Genomic DNA, 23,324 nt, shown 5'->3' with positions numbered 1-23,324 from the left:
CACATAAAGCGGAGGGACCTGCAGTTTTACGCCGACTCCGAAAGGCGATTGTATTTTTATGAGAAGCTGTTTTTCATGGCAGAAATGCACTCGGAGGTTTGCCATTGCGATGTTGCTTTGTCCAGGGCTTTAACCCAGGTGCCGCGGAGTGGAAGCGCGCACTGCTTACCACTACACCACAGCGGCCGACAAGGTAAAGGTAAGTAGTGCACTATTTTTGGGCAACTTGTGCACCCTCCTGGCAAGACGTTTGGCTCTATCTACCGAAGGATGCAATGTGAACTGCCAGCTAAAAAAGTTCGCGCATATCTTCGGTTTCGACGAGGCGCGACCATCGAATTAAATTTCCACTGTCGTCGCGCCTCTTCGGGTTGGACAGGGACCTCACGGTTGACCAGAGCTTACTCACACCAGAGGCGAAGTTGCAGGTCTTCAAGTGCCCTTCCACTTTTTCCGCTTATGCTGAGTTACCAGTTGCCGAATCTCCAAATTAATTAATTAGGACGAGGATCGACGTGGCATAGGTGGTCACACGCTCATTAGCTAGAAGAGCTGCTTCTGCCGGATGGTATGAAGCGAGCTGCTGCGGCAGTGACTACCCTGCGGAACTGGCGTTCGCCAGCGTGTATGTCTATGGGTGTGGGAAGGGTGCGAAGCTGCTCTCAGTTACTCCCGCGAAGCCGTTCCAATCAGCTTTCTTAAAGTTGATAAAGGTTTGGTGGTTGGTTAGGAGACTCGCGAGAATAGGATCAATACACACCAAACATTTTTCGATTTCAAAGCCGCTTTCGACAGTACGGAAAGAAGTTGTTTTTATGCCGCGATACCTGAAGTTCGAATCACCGTGAAACTAATACGGTTGCGTAACATGACATTCGGCAATACCACCAGCTCCGTCAGAATTGATAAGGACCTCTCCGAGCCGTTTGATACCAAACGCGGTTTCAGACAAGGTAACTCCTTTTCGTGGGATTTCTTTAATCTGATGGAGAAGATAATAAGATCCGCAGAACTGGACCGCTTAGTCACAATACTTTACAAGAGCGTACAATTTTTGGCGTATGCCGACGACATCGACATTATCGGTAAAAACAAGAGCTACCTACGTCTGTTCTACCTTCTCCGGATTAGATAAAGAGACAAGGCGAATGGGTCTGGTGGTGAACGAGGATAAAACGAAGTATCTCCTGTCATCACACAAACAGTCATAGCAAACGCGTTTTGGCACCCATGTCATTGTTGATAGCTATAATTTTGAAAAAGTAGACGACTTCGTTTATTTATCAACCAGCATTAACACCAATAATTACACTATGCGACAGTCAAAATCGGGATGGGATGAAACCAACGGGAAATGTTATATCGGTCAAAAACAAGTTATACGTGGCCCGGCGTTTCGCTGGGTCACGTCTAGGAATCGAGATATATCGATTTGAAGTTAGTAACTATCATATAGGGGAAATTGTCACCTTTGGTGGAGATACCTTCACTTAATTGTGAATAAATGCGAAACGCGTCCATCGATTTTCATGATCTATGTCTCATTTTGCTTAAAGGTTATGTGACTTTGCGTGAAAGTAATACGACTTGCCTTTTTTTCCGTTTTGGATTTTTTATGAATTTAAAAAATAAAAAAAATTTAATATTTTAGGCAAAAAATATTTTTTTTCTTCATACATTTATTTTTACCGGCAAAACTGTTGATTATATAGAAAAACGTTATATGAACAGATTAAAGGAATTGTAATTTTTAATTTTTTTTAATTTGTTTGAGCAAAATCGGACTAGTGGTTCTCGAGTTACGTCAAAAAAAAGACCACCAAAGGTGACAATTTCCCCTATATGATAGTTACTAACTTCAAATCGATATATCTCGATTCCTAGATGTGACCCAGCGAAACGCCGGGACACGTATAACTTCTTTTTTACCGATATAACTTTCCCCGGTAGTTTGAACCCTTCCCGATCACTGACCCCTACCATTTGTCTCACAGTGTTATGTAAGCCATGAAATCCAACGGAGAATCACTCTTGCCAACAAGTGCTACTTTGGACTGAGTAGGCAAACTGAGAAGTAATATCCTCGCTCGCCGTATAAAAATCACACCTTTAAGTTACTCTTCATGCCCCTGTTGGTGTATGGCGCGAAGGCATAGACAATGAAAACATCTGAGAGGCGGCGGTTTTTGCGAGGTGGGTACGGCAAGTACCGCAGACGATGGAACGATGCATGTATGCTGTATTAGTTTTACAACGCTACTGCAGCCAATTAAAATCCAGCGGCTAGCTAAGTCATATCGTTCGAATGGACAGAAATGCGTCAGCTCTGAAAGTTTTCTACGCGGGTTGCGATGCTGGTAACAGAGGAAGAGGAAGGCCTCCTCTGCATTGGAAATACCAGGTGGGAAGACTTGGCATTACTTGGCATTTCCAATTGACCAATAAAGATGAAGAAGTATTTCATTGACTTTGGTAAATTCGATGTTTTTGCAACAGCATATCGACTGGCCAAACCTCATATCTCAAAACACTGTCAATCAAAACTCTCTAACAAAATACTATCTCTTAATAACAGAAAATCATTTTTAATGGCTTTTTTACTGACTACTATACATTGAGTACTTTTTAGTTGACTAATAATAATAAATAAATAGTATTTTAATGCCTATTTTGAATCAATTTTACGAGACGCGAAGTAGTAGTGAGTTCTGAGGTACGAGGTTTTGCCAAAGTATCGTCCTTTGTTCCTTTAGGCTGATGTATTATAAATCTCTGATCATGGCCGTCCTTCTATAGTGCGCAGAAGCCCTAATGATGTCTTAACAAAGATGAGGGGCTTTACCAATATGGAACCATTCGCGTGGACTACGGGTAGCAAAGGATACTACGAATGTTCTATCAAAACGAAAGATTGTTTATATCGAATTTATTTCGATCGACTTTGCTGTTTAACCAGCTACTTACTTATGTATGCCGTCTCATAACTTTAATTAATGGTGTTAGGCTTGTATTTTCCTAACGAATAACGAGCTATCGTGGGAAACCGCCACCTAAAGTTTGCTGCCTTTTCACTCGAAATAATACCGACGATGATTGTTCGCTGCTGCTGGCACCTATGTTTGCTCGATGAAGTTTTCGTACGTTCGAGCGCAACATAGCCAAGCGCCAACTCCAAATGTTGCTTCCACTTTAGTTCGATTGGTTCGTCGCAAGGGTCGGTTGTGCGCGCTCGGTACGCTGTTCGCCTGTGCTTCATTCAAAAGCTTTCATAGTTTTGGTCATCACTCGCCATTTGTACATAGATATGTATGTATGTATTTGAATGTGAATTTGCAATTTATTTGTAGTAAATTTTATGTGAATAATTTAAGTAAAATAAAACTATTTTCGCGATTAATGTCAGCGCAAAAAAAAATAAAAATTTATGAATAATTTTACGCCCGTTTGACCGCTTTTTTCCTTAATCATTGCCGAGAGATTGACAACAAACAGGTGGAGTTGGTAAAAACCGGCTGACAAGCTGGTCGCGCGAAAGGTATAGAAAAGAAAGTCAAGTGCGTTTCAGCGTCTCGTCAGCGTGTGAGATCTCCACTGTAAACGACATCGTCAAATATGCTACATACATATAGCCTGTGTCTGCATTAGGTAGTAATCGGCAGCACTAAAAGTGGCGTTGAGAAAATATATATAGTATACATAGGTATGTACATTTAAATACATATCTCTCGGTCGGTCGTCTAAAGTGTTTATGAGTGTTTGGTTGTTTTAATTTTCGCGTTGCAATAATAAAACCATTGCATTATGTATGCATGTGTGCATGTAATCTCACCTGCAACAGAAGTGCAAGCAACACCAACCATGCTAATACTCGTATCAATACATACTACATACATAAGTCGTGGTCGCCGCAAAAACGTGTAACAGGTAAATTCGGTTACTGGTAGTTGTTAACAGTGAAGTCGTATTGAATTTGTTGTGCGTGCCGCACTCGCTATTCCCTTCGCTTCCCCTGCTCCATCGCGGAGGTGCGTCCAACAAGTGAACCTGCCAGCTATTTTAGTGGCTGTGGTCCGGGCGACGTTTACTTGTGGAACGTGATTTAATCGCGTATTATTTTGATTTGTTGCAAGTGAAAATGGAAAGTGATCTTTCACCAGCAGTCTCCCTTCTTTCACTGTAGCAGCTGAATCGAATGCCTTGCACACTGAGTAAACAATGGTGCACGCTGTGTTAAGTTTGTTTTTCGCAATCTGGAAACTACATATTTACATACATATGTACATATATTTGTATATCTAAGAAAATAAATAGAAAATATAAACGACATTTAACTAATGTAGACATATTAATCACTTGTTTTGTTGCTGTTACGTTGTTGTCGACAGGTGCAAATGAAAGTAAAATATATCTCTAAACATACTCAAGTGTGGATTTACTTAAGAAAATGGTAAAGGTTTTGCCTACAATTTTTCCTGTTGGCGTGCTAAGTATGAGCTTGTATGTGATGTGGGCGTGGTTATTATCAGATTTTAAAAATTTTCGGCCATTTGGTATGCTGTGCCAAGGCCAACAACTGTGCCAAGTTTGGAAGAAATTTATTGTAAATATCAATTTTGAGTGAATAATCTTCAGTAGTTACTAATATATCGCAGATTTCGTATTTCTGAAAATTACCGTTATATGGGAAGTGGGCGTGGTTACAGTCCGGTTTCGCACATTTTCAACACCATCCGTCTTACGCCCGAAAGAAGTGCACGCACCAAGTTTTGTTAAGATATCTCAATTTCTACTCGAGTTATCGTGTGCACAGACAGACGGACGGACGGGCAGACAGTCACCGCTTAATCGATTTCGCTCATTTGTCTATATCTATCTCGATTCGTTTTGCCTGTTACAAACAACCGTTATGTGAACAAAGTTATAATACCCTTGTGCACAAGTGCGCTCGGGTATAAAAAGTTACAATTAATTCCGTTGTAACCTTTTCAATATCTCAACTCTGTCGTCAAAGTTGCATGGTGTCAAGTTGCACTACATACCCTTTTTTCTTAAAAAACGAGAGCTACAAATTTTTTCTTTCCACAACGAATTTACAACAAAAAAGTTACAATTAATTCCGCTGTAACCTTTTCAATATCTCAATTTTGTCGTAAATTTTTCAGAAAATTTTTCAATTTTTTCCAGAAAAACGAAAGCTACAAATTTTTTCTTTTCACAACAAATTTTAAAGTTAAAAGGTACAATTAATGGCATAGTAACATATTAGATATCTCAATTCTATCGACTAGCTGTATGGTGTCAAGTTAGCACTACATAAGTACCATTTTTTCTTAAAAATGAGAGCTACAAATTTTTTCTCTCCACAACAAATTTACAACAAAAACACTACATTTAATGCCGTAGTTAACTTTTCCAATTTCAAAAAGTGTAGTGCTAACTTGACATACGTAAAATACCAAGCGATTTCTTAGTTTTATGTAACTATCATTTGAATGAATGTGACTGGTGGAACACTGAAAATAACTCTATTTTACCCTTGTGCACTCAAAGATGAATTTTAGCCAAAACACTTAATTTTCACGAACGATGTATTTGTGTTGTAAAATATAAATTATACGCTTTCGTGTTTTCAATAAAAAATAGTTTTATATAATCTTCATAGAAGAAAAAATATTTAAAGTTGTGACTGGTGGGACATCTCGATGGGACTGGTGTAAAGGAATTATGCATGAAATAAAAGCTTCCATAGACAAAAATTACAACTTCTTTTAATTTCTTAATATTTTGCCACAGGTTAATGAAATGTAGTCATTTAAAAAGAGGTTACTACTGAAATAGAGTAAATTACGGCATATTTAAATTTATGTCGTTTTCCTCTTTTCAATGGAATGACCCACTTCTCTTCATATGATATTGATAGTTACAATATACATAAATGAAGATACTGTAATTATTATGGAATGAAGATACTGCAATTAAAAGAACAAACTGAACGTATGATTTACGGTTTAAGTACTTTAATTGTTTTGTATACAGGGGCGTAGCCAGCCTTTCACTTAGGGGGCGGGAGTTTATATAGAGGGGAAAAAATGGTTTTAATTACATTTTTTTTGTGTATATGAATAGAAATTTTTGGGTTTAAGAAAAAATAAGTTTTTTGGTATCCTTTACAACGATACCAATTTTTTAAAATTCGGTTTGTAATTTTTTTGTTTAAAATATTTGATTTATAAAAAAGGTATTTATTTTGTTTTGATTTTAAGTGCTTTTTCTCAAATTTTTATATACGAAGTATACAAATATGTACACCAGAAGAAAGGGGGTTTAAACGACTTTACAACGATACCAATCTTTTAAAAATCGGTTGGTAGTTTTTTTGTTTAAAATATTTTTTTTTTTATAAAAAAAGGTATTTGTTCCATTCAAGTGTTTTTTCTAAAATTTTTATATGCGAAGTATACAAATACGCATATCAGAAGAGAAGATGTTTGATTGCGTTTACAACAATATAAATTAAAAAAAATCGGTTAGTAGTTTTTTTGGTTTAAATTTTTTTGTTATAAAAAAAGTATTTTTTCCTCTTAAATGTTTTTTCTCAAATTTTTACATGCGAAGTATACAAACATGCATATAAGAAGAAAGGGGGTTTAATCACGTTTACAACGATATAAATTTTTTAAGTTCAAAATTGTTTGAAATATAAGGTTTTTAATTTTTCGAAGACCCGACCTTATAGTAACTGTAATATAAGTTTGTAAAAATAAGGTTATATACCATTTAAATAAGACCAATAGGCGGACTATGTCTATTTTTTTAGTTTTTTACAGTATTTACATATAATAAGAAAAAATAATTTTTTACCAAAGGCCCTATTTCGAACTTCGAAGGCCTATATCTCGATTTCGGAGGCTCACTTCGAAAAACGGAGAAAATTACGACGGGGGTCTAAGATGGCGTGAAAAAAATATGGGGGTCGATTAGTTGTAAGTGGGGGTCCACGAAAATGTATCTGGTTTCGATAGTGAGAAACCAAAATGTTTGCTTGATAGCCTCTTTATTTAACTTTAATTTTTTTGAGCGGTGTATAATGCTCTTGACGCACTGCTGCACTTACCGTCACTTTGTGTTTTCATACGTGGGAAAGGCCTACTGCAGACTAAAAGGAACCGGTTGTTGGTATAACACTGAATGGGCGCGGCGGAAATTGCTGGCGGCAGAGAATTAAGCACTTGTGTCTTCAATGCTACAGGAAAGCGGGCCACTATTACCTTTGTTGAAGAGATTCTATAATGTTGAGTTCCCTGAGACTGAATGCTGGTAATAAGGCATCTGACCAATTGGTCAGAATTGGCTCAGACCAGACATTCCTCGGTCCGCAACCAGTTTTAGAACACCCACTTTCGTCCATCGAAGCAATCATCAGAAACTGGGTGAATACTTCGCTCACCAATGACTGGGAGGCATCGAGAGGCAAAACTCATGTTGCCTTCAATCTCAGAAGGTCTACCTAGTTTTATGCTCTCACTAAGCAGACTACACTGCAGACAACTTGTTGGACTGCTGACTGTCACTTCTCGTTGCACAAACACCTGACTGTGATAGGCGTAAATGACAAGTCCATTTGCCCATCCTGCCTTGAAGAGGATGAGACGGTGGAACACTTTTCGTGCTTCTTGCTTGCTTGATTGCTTGTCATCGATTTTTCCAGACTCCTTCTTTTCTCTATTGTCAGTTTCTGAATTAAAAGTTTGGCGTAAAAAGCTTAGCCGTTTTGTTGTTTTAAGTTTTGTGTTTAAAAATGTGAGTGATAAATATTTTTCGCCTCACTTTAAAACTCGGAACGATAAAAGTAAAAATAATGCCATCAACACTAATAAACTATTTTACAAATACTCCACGTACGAAGTCATGAGTGAGCCGAACATTTGATGAGTTTATTAATTTATTTACTAATTTAAGCTCGCGAGCAACCCCAGCGCCGCAGTTCGTATACGTATACAGAAGCAGTGTTGCCGTTGTGCAACTAAAGAGGAAATTTGACTCTTTTTAAGCGCCAATACCCTTTGACTCGACTTTTTGAAAAGTTTGATTTTTTGACCCTTTTCCAAAATTATGTGCGACTTTTGCCCCTTCTCACATATTTTTTTAGGTATTGTTAACAGAACCATGCTATTCAAAAATATTTCCTCTTGTAAGTACGAAAAAATTCATCACCTTAAACTTTTGAAGAAAACGCAACTCTTCGCCTTGTAACAACTCGATTTCTGTGTATGTTTGCAAAGTTTGTTCCGCTATTTACTTTTTATATTCAATAGCAGAACGTTGGAGCAGCGATAAGTCATTATAATACATGTAAATTTGATTTTGACTTTGGTTCTCAGATTTATTCTTGTAATAGTAAAGAAAAGCAAAAATAATATGGCGACCCTTTTTTTCGTCAATTACCAATTTTCTGCGACTTTCTGGAAATCCGCAACGGCAACTCTGTACAAAAGCAAAGCAGCGAACTTCGATTCAGTCTGCTTGCAGATTTCAGCAAGGTAACATCACGCTCGGCTGTTGATTGTTTTTCTTCGTAATTTTAGCTCACGCTTGCCACATTTTGTGTAGGAAATTTACAAAAAAATGCCCAAAGCAAAAAGTGGTGTATTTTTCTTCGATTGGTGTTTGCGTGAGTTTGCTACGATTCAAACACAAAATAGTGCGACTCTATATAAGAACTACAGTTTATAGTTCAAAGAACCTTCAACACCCACAATGTCTATTATGCTGTCATTCCTACGTACATATTTTTAATATAAGTAAACTGTATTTTTCATGCCGAGTGAATTTAAAAAAATATAAAATGGGCTTCTTGCTGACCAACGTTCACTAATTTTATAATAAGTTCCATGATTTTTTTTTTTAAAAGGGCACAAATTGCATACTTTATTTTAGAAAAATGGTTTTCTATCTAAAGAAATCGATAGAGAAATATAAATGCGGGTTTATGGCCAGATATACTTAATTAATAATATTTATAAGTTATACTCTATTTTTAGGACTAAATACCTATTTATATGAGAATAATAAAGTCTAAGCACCGTAACCATCTTGCCGGCTGGCATTTCACAGATTTGGTTCTAACAAAACGGTGCCCAGTTATTAAACAAATGAATTTTACCAATTTAAATTTTTTGAATTTTACATGTATTAAATTTTTCGTAAGCAAAAGTTTTATAAACTATTAGTATTAGTTACTAAAACTTCCAAGATTCATTATTCCACTATACGTATAGGCAAAATAAACCAAAATACCCATGCACAAAAAATACCACTTTTAGTACATTTATAAAAAATGTGGCAACTATAACTGAGCGCGACGCACTAATACCACGTCAAAGTGAGACTTTTGGTGTGCCCAGCATTGGTTTATGGTGATGATAATGTAAATAACGCTAGGGCTCGAAGTGCTCTTATAAATAGTAACTCTTAAGAGCGAGAGAGTATTTTGGTAGAATTACGAGCTCTATTTTTTAAAACCTGCAAGTGCGTAATCACATAATTTTAATAAATAGAAATAAGGAAAATAATAGAAAGAAAATATTTTAGTTTTATTTTGGCCACTCCGAGTCTAGTTTTTGAATTCACCCGCGATGCAAATTTACACAAGTAGATCTAATCTTCGCATTTAATTTTTTACGAGCTTTGGGAATATTTAGAAATGTATCAGCAGGGGCTCCACCGAAACCATTAAATTTTTGAAAGGGGTCTACGAGAAAAAAGTTTGGGAACCTCTGGTGTAATAATTCGAGTATCTTCATTTATTTATATTGTAACTATTGATATCTTATAAGAGAAGGATAAATTTTTTTATCTAAAATAAAGGTAGAAGGAAAAAATTCGAGGATGTGCTAGTTTACATATTAGTCCTTGATATATATTTGTTTCAAAAATAAATATTGGAAATTTCCAAGGATATTCAAGGATAAAGTTTTAAAAGGACATTTTCAACACTTATACGTCCTGGTGCAGCAAAAACTTAATATTTTTTTTTAATTCTACAGAATTTTTCCTTTTAATTGATACCCATTTTGTTACTCTACAATGCACCAAATCTTTTAAATATCTTTGCATCCAAGCATATCCCAGAAATTTCAAAGTCCCTTAAAAAAAATCCTGACGTCAGAGAGAAAAATTGAAAACGCAGTTATACTATATTTAGCTCCTAGTTTTGTGTACATATGTATTGATTTTTTCGAGTGTTTAAAAAATTTTTGGTTTTTGTCGCACGGTGTAATTAATGGAAAAAAATGTTCATGAAAATAATTCTAAATATAAAATTAGAACAAGGTTACACTTTCATTTGTCGCCTAGTGCAGTGCTCGTCAAACTTTTGAGTGTGACGGACCGGCTGCAGTTTTTCTATTACGTCGGGGACCGGTACCTTTTTTTATTGATTATTTTTCGTTTACGATCATCTCACATATGTATTAAAATTTGTTTAAATGAATTTCTTTATTAGCCGGGTGTCTATATATGACCTATTACCATTTAATGATAGCAGATATTAGCGATTTTTTATGAATGTTTAACAAATTTAAGTTGTTTTTATTATACAAGTTGTATATAGCCTCATTAAACAGTAATATAAAACATCAAAAAATCGTTGTCCATTTCGCGACGCCCTTTGCGGACCGGCGACTTATGGCTTACGGACCGGCACCGGTCCGCGGACCACCACTTTGGCGAGCACTGGCCTAGTGTATATGTATTGAGAATCTTGTTTAATGTGTGTAAGTATAACGTGTTTATGGTGAGCTTATAAATGCAATGCTTTTTGCCACGCCACGGTCAAATGCACTTACCCTGTATGTACCTCGGTCTACTGCGTTTTCATGTAATTTTTTCTAAAAAGTCGTCAACTGTTTATAATTGCAAATTTAAGTCCTCAACAGCGCTCGAACACGGTTAAAATATAATTGACTAAAGACAAATTTTCTCCAAATTTAAATTTATTGTAACTTGAAGGGCAACCCCTGTGTGTTTTCGTACTCAGATTCTTTTCTCTATAAATTCTCTTAACTTCAGCACATACCATAAGCTATGAGTCACATTACATTCATATGTATGTTTGATGGTCGTACATACCCTGCAGGAAATTTATCTAACTAGTAAAATTTGTATGAGGATATTTAAATATAAACTAGTTTAAAGAAAGCAAACTGTCGATTATGATTCATGCATGACTTGACAACTCATTTTTAGTTTGTTAAAGCTAATTAAAAGTGAGCTATTTATCGAAATCTGACGGCCGCTGTGGTGTAGTGGTAAGCAGTGCGCGCTTCCACTCCGCAGCACCTGGGTTCAAATCCTGGTCAAAGCAACATCGCTAAAAATATAGAAAAAAGGTTTTTTCTTAACAGCGGCCGTCCCTCGGCAGGGAATGGCAAACCTCCGAGTGTATTTCTGCCATGAAAAACAGCTTCGCATAAAAATACAATCGCCGTTCGGAGTCGGCGTAAAACTGTAGGTCTCTCCGCTTTGTGTGACAACACCAAGGCGCACGCCACAAATCGGAGAAGAAGCTCGGCCAAACACTAACATATGTATGTGTAAGCGCCAATCTATTATTATTATGTTTATCGAAATCCCGCAGAAAAGCTAAGTACAAGTTGGTTAATTTTTAATAATTGATATTTTTTTCTGCAGGGGTATTCACGTGAATACGTATGAATCATTAATCTTGATCATCGTTTTGCTTTATTTCTAGGAAGCGAATAAACTTTTATTAACTTTTTGTTTTAGCTTATAAACTTCACATTAAATAAATTCCCCTTTTAATATCTAATAGCTTTTTCATTAACATGCCTAGGTAGATGTATTTTTTTAACGTACATGTACATGTACATTAGGGTGCTTTATCTTTTGCGACTATTGTTTTTTTTTCACTCCTACCTCGAAATTTTGTGGAAAACACCTAAAAAAACTGCCTGAAAATTTTAACCCTTAATATTAACATTATGAAATTCACGTAAAATGTGATTGTTTTCTTCAAAATTCTATAGTTCAGAGGCATTTAATGGTATAATCATGGCCAATGATGGGTTTTCTTCAGTAGTAAACGTTCTACAGAAGTATCAATTGCGGCGTAACTCAAACTCCCACCAGCGAGTTAGTACGGGTCACTAAACCCAATATTTTCATGAAATTCCCATGTTTTTCCCTTATCTCGTAAATAACAAGAGGTACAGAAAAATTGAAAATCACAAACTTGTAGGCCATTCAATTTGTAGAAAAAAGTTTTTAAGATATTAGGCTTTGAAATTGAGGTATGTAGTGTGGAATTTTCATTGATTATTGTGCTAAATTGTAATAATTGTTGATCAACTTCAAAGCCCAATATCTCAAAAAATATCGATATTAGCAATTTGGCGTTCTAGAACTTTTTTGTAGAAAAGTGAATGACCTACAAGTTTGTGATTTTCAATTTTTCTGTATTATTTTTTCCTGTTACTCTTTAACACTGGATCAAAATCTTTTTCCAAGCGCAACTTATCAATTTTTTACTCTCTCGTACATAAAGTGAAAAGGAGACAAGCTAACGGAATAAAATGTTTTGCAAAAGAACAACCTCTAACTGATATTTGTACAGGGTGCGCCATTCCAAGAAATATATATAACTAGTGTTGATATAATTGATTTAATATTTTTCAATAAGTTGTTTCTATTATTTTTCCAACACTGTACATTAAAGTAGTCCAAAAATGTATGTAAAAAAAATAAGGTCGCATTTTTAAGCCGCCAGCCCCTAGGATTGTTCTATACCAAAAAAAAATATACCCCTATTTTTTTATTTTGAAAAAAAATAACATATTAGGGTGTGCTCAAAGCGCTCAAAGTTTTCAATGTATTTTATATGGGGAAAAAACAACTTTTCGTAGAAATAGTGTAGAATTCTTGAAAATCAATATTTTTCGATCGGAAAAGTTTGCTTATCTTCAGGAGGTTCCCGATAATAATACCCAATTGTTCCTTTAACCATTTTTTCATGGTAACTATATTTTATAGGTCCTGGAAAATGCAATGGGGGGACCAATAAAAAATCTTTAATCATAAAAAATGGTTAAATAAATAACTGGATATTAATATTTGAAGTCTCCTGAAGAGAACCACGGTTTTACGATTGTAAAATATTGATTTTCAAGAGTTTTATACCATTTTTACGAAAATTTGTTTTTTCCCCATATAAAATACATGGAAAACTTTGAGCGCTGTGAGCACTCCCTAAATATTTTTTGATTTCAAAATGAAAAAATATGGGTATATTTATTTTCGGTTCAGAACAATCCTAGGGGGTGGCTGCATTAAAATTCCGACTTTATTATTTTGGACCACTCTACTGTACATATATATATTTATGACCACATGCTGTTGCGGGATTGGCGGTAGTCACGGGATGAGTTAAGTACGGAGAGAATAGACATCGCAGTTCATTCATCATTTATATAGTCAACATCATAATCTTTTTATGCCTTTTGGCTGATGCTACGAATGCCGGTTTGCAAAAAGAAAACAAAAAAGAAAACAGAAACAAATACAAAACTAATCCAACAGCCACAATCACAGCAAACGGCACAATGCCAAATCCTCGATCTGAAGTCAATGTCATGTCACTAATAATGTAGTGAATTTCTTGGCGATATCGCTACAATTATATTTGCAATTGCATTTGCTGCACTGAAAATGGTGGCGCTTTTTTTCCTCCCCAATCGACGCTGCTAGGCGTTTTACCAGCACTTGTTGCTGGCGCATTTAACCATCCGTCATTCAGTCATGCAGACGACTACGAGTTGCCAAGCCAAACCGTCAGCCAGTGAGTCAGACGGCGAGCAAATTTCTTATTAATTCAGTCAGTCGCGCAGTCAGCTGGTGTCTTCCAAGTGTTTGTATGCGCCAGTCGCTGCAGGCGTGTTTTGGGCCTGTCGCTTCAGTCGTTCCTCACTACATCAACACGCAGTTGGTATTTTGCTTGCATTTATTGTAAAAGTTAAATATTTCTCGAGTTAAAATGTTTTTGCGAATTTTTCATAGAAATTTACTGCTGCACAACAAAGAAAGCTAAGTTTTTACAAAAGTGTTAGTTCACACGTTTATCCGTTCGTACACAGATTGTGGCTCGCCAGCGCCACTTTCCTTTGTTATACTCGTAACGTGAAAAACATAAAAATTTGACATTTTAAATGCTTTACTCTTCTTTTAAGCGCACAGTGTTAACATTTGCTGTAAACCGTTTAGCGAATTTAATCCTACAAATTGCTCTGTAAGATACGTATATACCCTTCATTATATACATTTTTTAATTCACTCCTTTTTTCCTGCCTTTAAAGGTAGGAGTTTTGTTTTTGGCTGGTGCTACTTCCGGTAGGTTAGGCGTAAAATGTATTTAGGAATGAATTTCCGTCATTCCTAATTTCGGCGTTGTGCCATCTTCAGTGTAATATTTCGTATTCAATAGTTAGTGTTTTACCATCCCGAAAGACATTCCAATGCGAAATATCTGGGAGTGATTCTAGATACTAAATTAAACTGGAAACTTAACGTTGAGAAACGTAAAGAGAGGGCTTACATCGATTATTCTACTTTTGACAAAGTCGTCGACCATTATTATTTCGTCTAAGGCTTACTCGATGGTGGAATTCACAATGAGGAACAATAAAAATTTTAGGGACCTTATGACGCTTAAAGCACTTTATATCGCTCTGGTTCGGAGTATTGTAGAATATGGGGCGATAATATGGAATCCATGCTATGCAAAGCACTCTGACAGCATAGAGAAAATCCAAAGGAAATTCACCAGATTTGCTGTAAAAAACTTTTCAACGGCCGCGATATTCCAGGATATGCCCCAAGGAGTAAACTCCTTGGCCTCCAATTTTTAGCTGTGAGGAGGCTGTAGTCGTCGCTGGAAGCATTGTCTGCCTAGAGATATCTGATCTTTTTCAAATTCGGGAATCTAATTTTAATTTCAGAAATCGCTGTTCGCATAAGTCTTTATACTCGTACAACGAACCGATAGCGAGAGTTATTTGCCTTTGTAACAAACAGTCTGCGCTAATTAATTTCAACGATAGCCTTTATTGTTTTAAATTAAGTTTATTCAAACTCTTTAACTAATCTAAATTTAAACATAGAAATGTAACAAATGTAAGAAATTATGTTTCAAAGACGGAAATAAATAAATAGACAATTCTTGAGGAGAAACTGGGGTTTAAAACCGAAACTTGTGAAGTGGACGTACACCGCTATCACAAAGTCTATCCTTACCTACGGGACCAGCCTTAAGCAAACAATACAGTACAAACAATGTCAGTAAATTAAATTGCTTACAAGGAGCGGCATGCTCGGGGATCACTGGATCAGAGAACTCCTGCATTTCAGAAGCACTGAATGTAGTCCCCAATATGATGCCCATTGATCTATGCCTAAAGGAAGCCCCGATGTACTCAGCAGTACGCCTCAGAGAGTCTGGGCTGTTGGGTATCGAGGACCTTTAGGCATAGCGCAATCTTAGGCCTTACCCCTATAGCAAATAAAACCACGGACTACATGGTATCAATCGTCGATTTTGGCTTGAATGTACATGTGCGGTTTCCATCCCGAAGAGAATGGAGAAGCTGCCGATAAGGAAGCAATTTGTATCTACACTGACAGGTCCAAGATGGACCTGGGGTATATTCCGAGGAGCTTGGTGTCAAACTAGCATATTTCAGGCTGAAGTTCTGGGTATATGTGAAGCCTGTAGGATACAAAAAAAAAGAGTGGCTATTTACTCATCTGCTGTAACCAAGTTTAAGCTAGCCCAAAAATGCGTCTCAGTCAATGTTCATCTCTCTTGTCAACATACAAGGCAACGAGATAGCAGACGAACTGGCCAAGGCGGGAGCTTATTTGGATGAATCTGTAGCGGTGTTACTGGGTTCTCCCCTTAGACTAATACGTGAAGCAGTTAGCGGATTTACCTAGTGCTATAATTGGCTACATATACAAATTCATAAGTGGTTCTAATTGGTTTGATTAAAATGCAACAATGTTTTGGCAGGTAGGCTGCGGTAAAATAAAATATCGCGCTAATTGATACCTGAGTGTCAACTTGGGTAACACTACAACCAACCACCCGGTACCCCTTAGGTTATCTTATTTTGAGCTATATACACGTATATATAGATATAGGTAGATGGTTCTTTGTTGGTTGTATTCGTGGGTGGGTGAAAGTCAGTTATTTTTACCTTTTTGGTTTTTGTGGTTTAGGTCAGTGTTTCTGTGTGTTTATAGTGGCTCACAGATTATTTTACGTAACCACTTCTTTGTGTAACAGTTCAGATTGCTCTTTCTTTTTTTATCCCTTCACCGTATTTCTTAAATTTTGATCTAGTTTTGACAGTTGGAAGACACATAACTTTGATTGCCACGAAAGGGTTCAGGAACAACGAGATTCGGCATTGGTTACACGAAACACTACTTTATGATCCAGTAACATGAAACAACCGCCAATTCTCTTCTAGAAAACCGTCGAATTGTTACTGTATATTTCAGTGATCGTTTTTAGACCATCCCGGCAAAGATTAGGGATTTGAGAGAATGCACGAGAGGGAGTTAAAAATATCTTGGTTTGACATTTTGTAACTCTCGCATGGAGGCTTTCATTGAAAAGGCTAGAGCGAAAATTTGCTTACGTATTCCAAATATTCACCTTGAAAATGCAAAGTTTTTTCAAAGCGAATTTAATTGAAAATTTTATATCACTTGATTCATAATATGTTGCACTGTGCTGCATTCCATCTTCGACGCCATTAGCTAATTTTTTTTGCTTTTGAGCTCCCTTCACGCCGCACTTCCTATCTTAATCACTTTTATTTTTCATTGCGACTGGCACCACTTCTGCGGTGTCGCTGTTGTCTTTATGGTTAATACCTCGTCTTCGCTCAAGTGCTGAATATGATGTATTCACTGAGATTAAGCGGCGAGTATAAATGAGCTAAGCTCTATTTGACCAGGTTTATATTAACTTCATTGTCGTACTTTCATAATTTTTGTTAGTATACACATAAATATAGTGTTTTGATACTTTTTAAGTTCATCTTTTATTTGGTAATTTAAATAGATCTACCTTTTCATTTCTGCTTTCAAATACAATCCAGTTGACATTTCTTGGACAATCATTATTTTATGGCCCCTGTGTGCATTAGCTTTTCAAGCTGAATAGTTTTTATCCATTCCTAGCTTTATTATTACGAATTTTCCTTTCACTTGTAAAAGATATTTACAAATATCTAATGACATACTTACATAAAGAAAAGTTACAATAAATACATACATATACGAATTTTCAAAGGACATGGCGCATAGAGTTCCAGAACCTAAAATACACAAAACTCGAATGCATATATGTATGTACATATATACATACAGCTGCGAGCAATAAAATAGTAGTAAGATTCAAAATGATATTGTTTGCAACTTATGTGTATTTCTATATTTTTAATAATTTTAACTTCAAATATAGTTCGATCTATAACAGAAACCACATAAAAAGAAAAAATTTCTCAAGTATTCAGTTTTATAGCCCATTCAATTTTAGTGTAATAAAGTACAAGTTTCAAGTCACTAAAAGCTACCGTTAATTTTTTAGAACGTTTTTTGTCGAGGGTGTTGCGCATATAAAATATATTTAAAAAAAAAAAAAAATTTTAAAGTGCAACGGTAATTCTTAGTGACTTGAAACTTACAAGGCGAATTCATATTACAACAAACACATCATTTTGACATTAAGAAGTACCGCGGCGAAAATTTAAATTCGCCATCAACACCATAAATTCGCCTTGATTCTAAATAAAAAGTTTTAAATTTTTAATGATTTTTTTTGACGTTTGGTTAATGGTTGTGAACTTTGGGCAAGCTTTTAAACCTTTATTTATGTTGTTTATGTTGTAGATCAAACTATATTTAAAATTAATTATAAAAATAAATAAATAAGTTGCAAACAATATCATTTTGAACAGTGCACCGTGATGCAAACGCGAAATTTACTATCCAAAAAAAGGTCGACAGCCTACAATTCTTGACGGATTCTTTCTATATATCTATTAATTCAGCTTAGAAGACATTACAGTACTCCGGTATACGTAGTTTTATGCTTAGAAGTATGTGATTTAGATCCGAACCATCGATGAAGACTGAAATGGGACTAGCGTCTAGCTTTGTAGGCTTCACCATTCAGATTACATATTTGCCTCGTGTCATTTACGCTAGACAGGAGTTTGCCGCAAGAAGGAGCGAGAGTGCTTTCGGAGCTTTGGATTTTGTTTTTGGACGTTTGTTTGAGCAGCGTTCGTCACCGTACTGTAAGACCGAAGAAGAGAATGAATGGCCTGGAATGGTGAGCTGTGACAGCTAACTCCACAAAAAAAAATTTCCCGTAGGTGGTGCAGGAGTCGAGATATTGGGAGAACCTGCATTTATGGTCCGATTTGGTTCATATTCAGAAAGCGTATTTTAAATAGATTTACTACTATTTAACTTATTTAATTTTTTAGTTACAAATAAAAAAATACTTAACCAAAAATGGTTGAAATTTACAGACCTATGTACATACTACATCCGGTACTTTGAGGGGTAGCAAAAATTAGATATAGTACTACGTTTCAATCAGGATAGATCTTAAGTCGTGTACATGCGCTGCTAAATCGGCTATCTGTCTATTTTTGGCCCATAACATCATGAGTAAAAGTATAGATAAAGGAGATAAAGTGGTGTCAAAATATGTCGACAAATTTTGGAGTCAAAATATGGCATAGTGAAAACTAGCCTTAACAGACAGTCGGTAATGTCGATAACGATGTTTAACAGGAAGATAAAAAATATAATTTGATTTATTATACGATTTATAGCTAAGCAATATTTAAATATATTACGATTTTCTTTACTTTCAGTTTAATTCACAACAATTCACGATTACCAGTTTTGAGCGATTTATTTAAAAAGATAATGTAAATAAATGGAGAAATACCTTAATGTGATGATGTGGGTGGTTACGTGACTACATATGAAATGATGCACTTGAATATTTAGCTATGAAAAACTACTGAGCTTTGTAATTGAATCGTGAAACTACTAAGTTTTAACTGTAAATAAAATTGAAATCGCTCTCGGAGTAAAGATTTGCATCAAAACCAAATATAAATATGTATGCCGACAACACTGCCGCGAAAATGCAAATTTCAGCTTTGGGAACAGAGGAAATTCAACATCTCGATCTAGTGGATTTCCTCACATCCATATGAATGTATGTTGATGCATACCTATTCGCACACACAATGCCAACCAGCGTCAGATAATAAACGCAGATAGGGAGTAGATAAAAAGTAAGGTCGCGTGTGAAAGCGTATAAAGACAACCTCAAGCTGTAAAGAGCCGCAAAATGTTGCTATTTTCTCTGCTAAAGCAATATAATTAAACAGATTAGAAAGAAATCTCATTAAAGCATAATAGAATAAAATAATTACAACACAGTTTGACCGAGGAATCGCTTGAAAATGCCTATATTGGCGGCGAAAATTTCACAAGCCACAGCCTCAGCTGCCATTATGGCAACGCCAACAACGACAACGAATTCCATTGGCAGCAGCCAGGGCAATGTAGACTCTGGCGCAACAATAACAACAACGACGATAACAGATCCAACAAACACCGGTGGCGCGTTGAACCATCATTATCACCATCCGCCGGCGCCGCATGCGGCCCCAAACACCGTAGGCAATGTCTTGTCGTCATCGTCGTCGATGGCACCTGCAACAACGTCTGTAGCTGGAGTAGCAGCAGCCCCAGCAATAGCTATGAGCACCGTTGCAGCTAGTTTAGCCACATTTAACGGAAATTCAAATTTAAATGTTGCCAACGGAAACATTGGCGGCAGTGGCAATCACAGCAACAACAACAGCAATACTAATAGTAACATCGCCAGCAGTGGTGGTGTTGGTGGCGGTGGCAAAAAGTCAATGACAACACTGAATGCATCCCGTGAGGATGTTGCATCACCACCTTCAACGCAGATTCCGTCTCTACCGTCGCTCGCACAGCTGGGCAGTGCCATGCCATCAACGTCAATCAACAATCACCAGTTGTCAGCGTCCAGCAGTCAAGGTAATCGCAATCATAACAACAATAACAGCAATGGCACCGGCGCTAGCAGTAATAATAATGGCAATGGTAACGGCAATGGCAACAGCAACGGCAACGGCAATGGAAATATCAGCAGCATCCTCAAAGGAAGTAAAGGTGAGTGCGAAAAGCGAAAAAATAAATGTATTTGCAAATTGCCGTATCTAACGGAAATCCAATGTTGTACCACAAGTGGCAGTGGGCGTGCCAATATGTGTTACACAAACAACTTACTTAACACAAACAACAAACTTAATTTTCAATACCGGTCAGGCAGAAAGGAAGTTGAAATACGCAAATTTCTTATGTTAAACACTCTAAAAATTTTTTGTTTCAATTTACGCATATAAAGAGAAGGTAACCAGTTTCCTCTCCTAATGTGTGCAATTTTACATACCCTTTTAATAAAATTAAACTCTGTCTGGTTACTTCTACGTACAAAATTTGTCGCGTAGAGCAAAATTACATATAAAATATTTAAAATTGATTAAATATGAGCATTTAATGTTTATTATTAGTAGAAAATTTATTTTTACGTTCGAAACGTTTGCGATTTTAATCATTTCATGTTTATATTTATGTGTATATCTTAAAATCCCATGTTCAAAAATCTTGAACATCTTTGGCGAATATTTACATATTCTGGTTGAAAATTAAACACGTTAAACACAAGTAGTAGTTTTACATGCACTTTTTAGAGTGAATATTAAGGTTTTGAAAAAGTTCTTTCAATATAAAGAATACTGAAGTTCTGTCCCCTTATTGCCCTTTTTTACTATTTTGGCAAATTTTTCTGAAACCGTTTTTTAACCGAAAATATATTATGAAAAAAATGAGAGAGTAGATCATGCGGTCAGAGGTTAAAATATGTATGTGTAGAAGTCATACGATAAATAGGAAATTAGAAACCCATTATGTGATGTAAAGAATAGTTAAAAAAATGCCTGTAACATTTTGTCGATATAATATACGATCCATGAATAAATAGAAGCATCGAAAGAGCTCAGGTGTACGTCTCTTAACACATCGCTGCCAACAGCCTTATCCTAATCCGTGCAAACAGGGGCCGAAAATAACAGTTATTTTTTTTTTAAGTTAAACTTATTCAAATTAAACAAGTGTCAAATGAAAGAGAATTAAGTAGCTTTAAAAAGGAAAAAAAATTGAAAGAGGAAAGCCACCTATTGAAAAATATTTCAATAAAAAATATTATTTAATTTCCATAGAACAAACCTTGGATCAGGTATATGAATTTCTTTTATATTAAATTTTAAAAAAATATATACATAAATCCAGTTTGTAGCCTTCGTTCGTTATTTCTGTTTAAAAGCTATTTCAGTCTTCCTTCATTTGATACCAAATTTGTTAAATTTGGATAAGCGGTTTGTTTATTATCAGGAAAGGACTTTTATTTCGGACTTAAATAATATTTGCTCAAGTTTAACAAAAAAAAAACTTTTATTTTCGGTCCCTGCTTGTAAAGGATTTCGTTATGTACCTTAGGTTATCAGCCGCTTCTCGAATTTAAAGCATTTTTTTTTGAATCGGTAATAAAGAAGACAGGGAAACCCCTCCGCGGGACTGCGAAGCTTTCTGAGTTAAGGTCGTCGAGCCGACGATAATTCAATAGGGCGCGCAGGATTAAGATACCTTCTGATTGGGAACTTTATAAGGTTGGACTGGGAATCTACAAGTCCGAGATCAGAAAGACGAAAAGAGCTTCTGACTTGCAAAAAACTGTGAAGGTGCCGTGCCGTTGGCTAGCCCTTATCTACGCAAGCTGCGTAAGATACGGATAAATTGCCAAGGGTTGGAGGGTTGTCAAGGTGGTGTTCATCCTGAAGGCCGGAAAGAGCTTTCATGTTTTACTCAAGAGTTTCAGGTCAATTAGTCTCTCATCATTTCTACTGAAAGCGTTGAAGATAGCAGGAGCTCAACACGCTTATTGTAAAGGAAGGTCGGTGAAAACGCTCTGCATACAATTGGGAGGTGGATAGAAGAAGTCTTCACTTAACGATTTTGCTTTAAGAGCATTACTTAATATCGAGGGAGCTTTTAATAATGCCCTGCCGGAGGCAATAGTTAAGTCGATGGATAAGCTTGGTGTTGAAGTCAGCCTCATTCGGCTTGTTCAAAATTTGCTTTGTGACAAAACTGTTACGGCAGTATGGGGCAGCGCTGGCTTGCATCGCGCAGTGAATAGGGGCAACCCGCAGGGAGGTGTCATCTCACCCTTGCTCCGGGTCGTAGTGGTAAACGATCTACTAGAGGAGCTGCAGAAAGACTGCTGTCGCATAATTGCCTATGCAGACGAAGTTGCATTTATGTTTAAAGGTAAATTTGGAATACCCTTTATGAACTGACCCAACGGCATCTTAGCATGGTTATCTACTGGGCGGCCAGAAGTGAGCTCGCCCTCAATTCCAGTAAGACAGAAAGTATAAAATCCGTGACGCATGTATGTATTTGTGAATTTTATTGTGGTTTATTAACATTTAATTTAAATACTGTTATTGAGCTTTGTACCACGATTGTTTGTTAGGAAAAATGAAAAAGGCAACAAAGTCTAAGCGCTAAAAGTTATAGCAGCCATTTCGAAGATCACCACATCTCCTCACTTCTTTTTCTAGACTTCAGCAGGGAACGAACCGGAATCATCGATGTGCAAAGTCAGAAGCGCTAACCACTGAGCTAACCTGACGCTGGTCTTCCCTCTATTGGGGGTCACCGCTTACAGATATCTGACAAGATACAGTATATGGGAATGATCCTAGGCAGGAAGACAGGAAACCCAAAGTTTTATTACTGGTTGCATAGGGACAAACGTTGTAACAAACGCTTTTATGTTCATACTAGTCCTCTTATGTATACATATTACTTCCATGCGTCACGCACAGCATTTATGTATGTGTGTGTGCTCGATATCAACACCCCTGCAGGAAATGTGTCTAACTATAAGCTTACTTCAAGTTGATTAGGAAGGAGCTAAAAGTCACTTATTATCTGTTTATTTTCTTCGACGTAAGCTAACTATATTTCTATGGCGATGGCCGCGAAATAGTCAAGGGTGGTTTCCTCTGCATTAGATGTAGTCAAGGGTGATTACCTCTGCATTTGATGCAACT

At 36.4% G+C, this 23,324-nt stretch overlaps 1 protein-coding gene across 1 annotated transcript in view; it reads left to right on the top strand.

Moving 5' to 3' along the window:
• The first annotated feature begins 3,187 nt into the window (after positions 1-3,187).
• The window catches only part of LOC118745228 (rho GTPase-activating protein gacZ-like), a 104,384-nt gene continuing 84,247 nt past the window's right edge, over positions 3,188-23,324 (top strand). The window contains exons 1-3 of the mRNA XM_036478753.1: positions 3,188-3,306; positions 18,972-20,493; positions 22,366-22,533. Coding sequence (XP_036334646.1) covers positions 19,575-20,493; positions 22,366-22,533 — 1,087 coding nt within the window. The 5' untranslated portion in view covers positions 3,188-3,306; positions 18,972-19,574. The remainder of the gene's footprint in view (positions 3,307-18,971; positions 20,494-22,365; positions 22,534-23,324) is intronic.

Source organism: Rhagoletis pomonella, unplaced genomic scaffold (genome assembly GCF_013731165.1).
Source record: "Rhagoletis pomonella isolate Grant_MI unplaced genomic scaffold, Rhpom_1.0 Rhpom_scaffold_00008, whole genome shotgun sequence".
Lineage (NCBI taxonomy): Eukaryota > Metazoa > Arthropoda > Insecta > Diptera > Tephritidae > Rhagoletis > Rhagoletis pomonella.
This window is presented reverse-complemented; position numbering and strand designations above follow the sequence as displayed.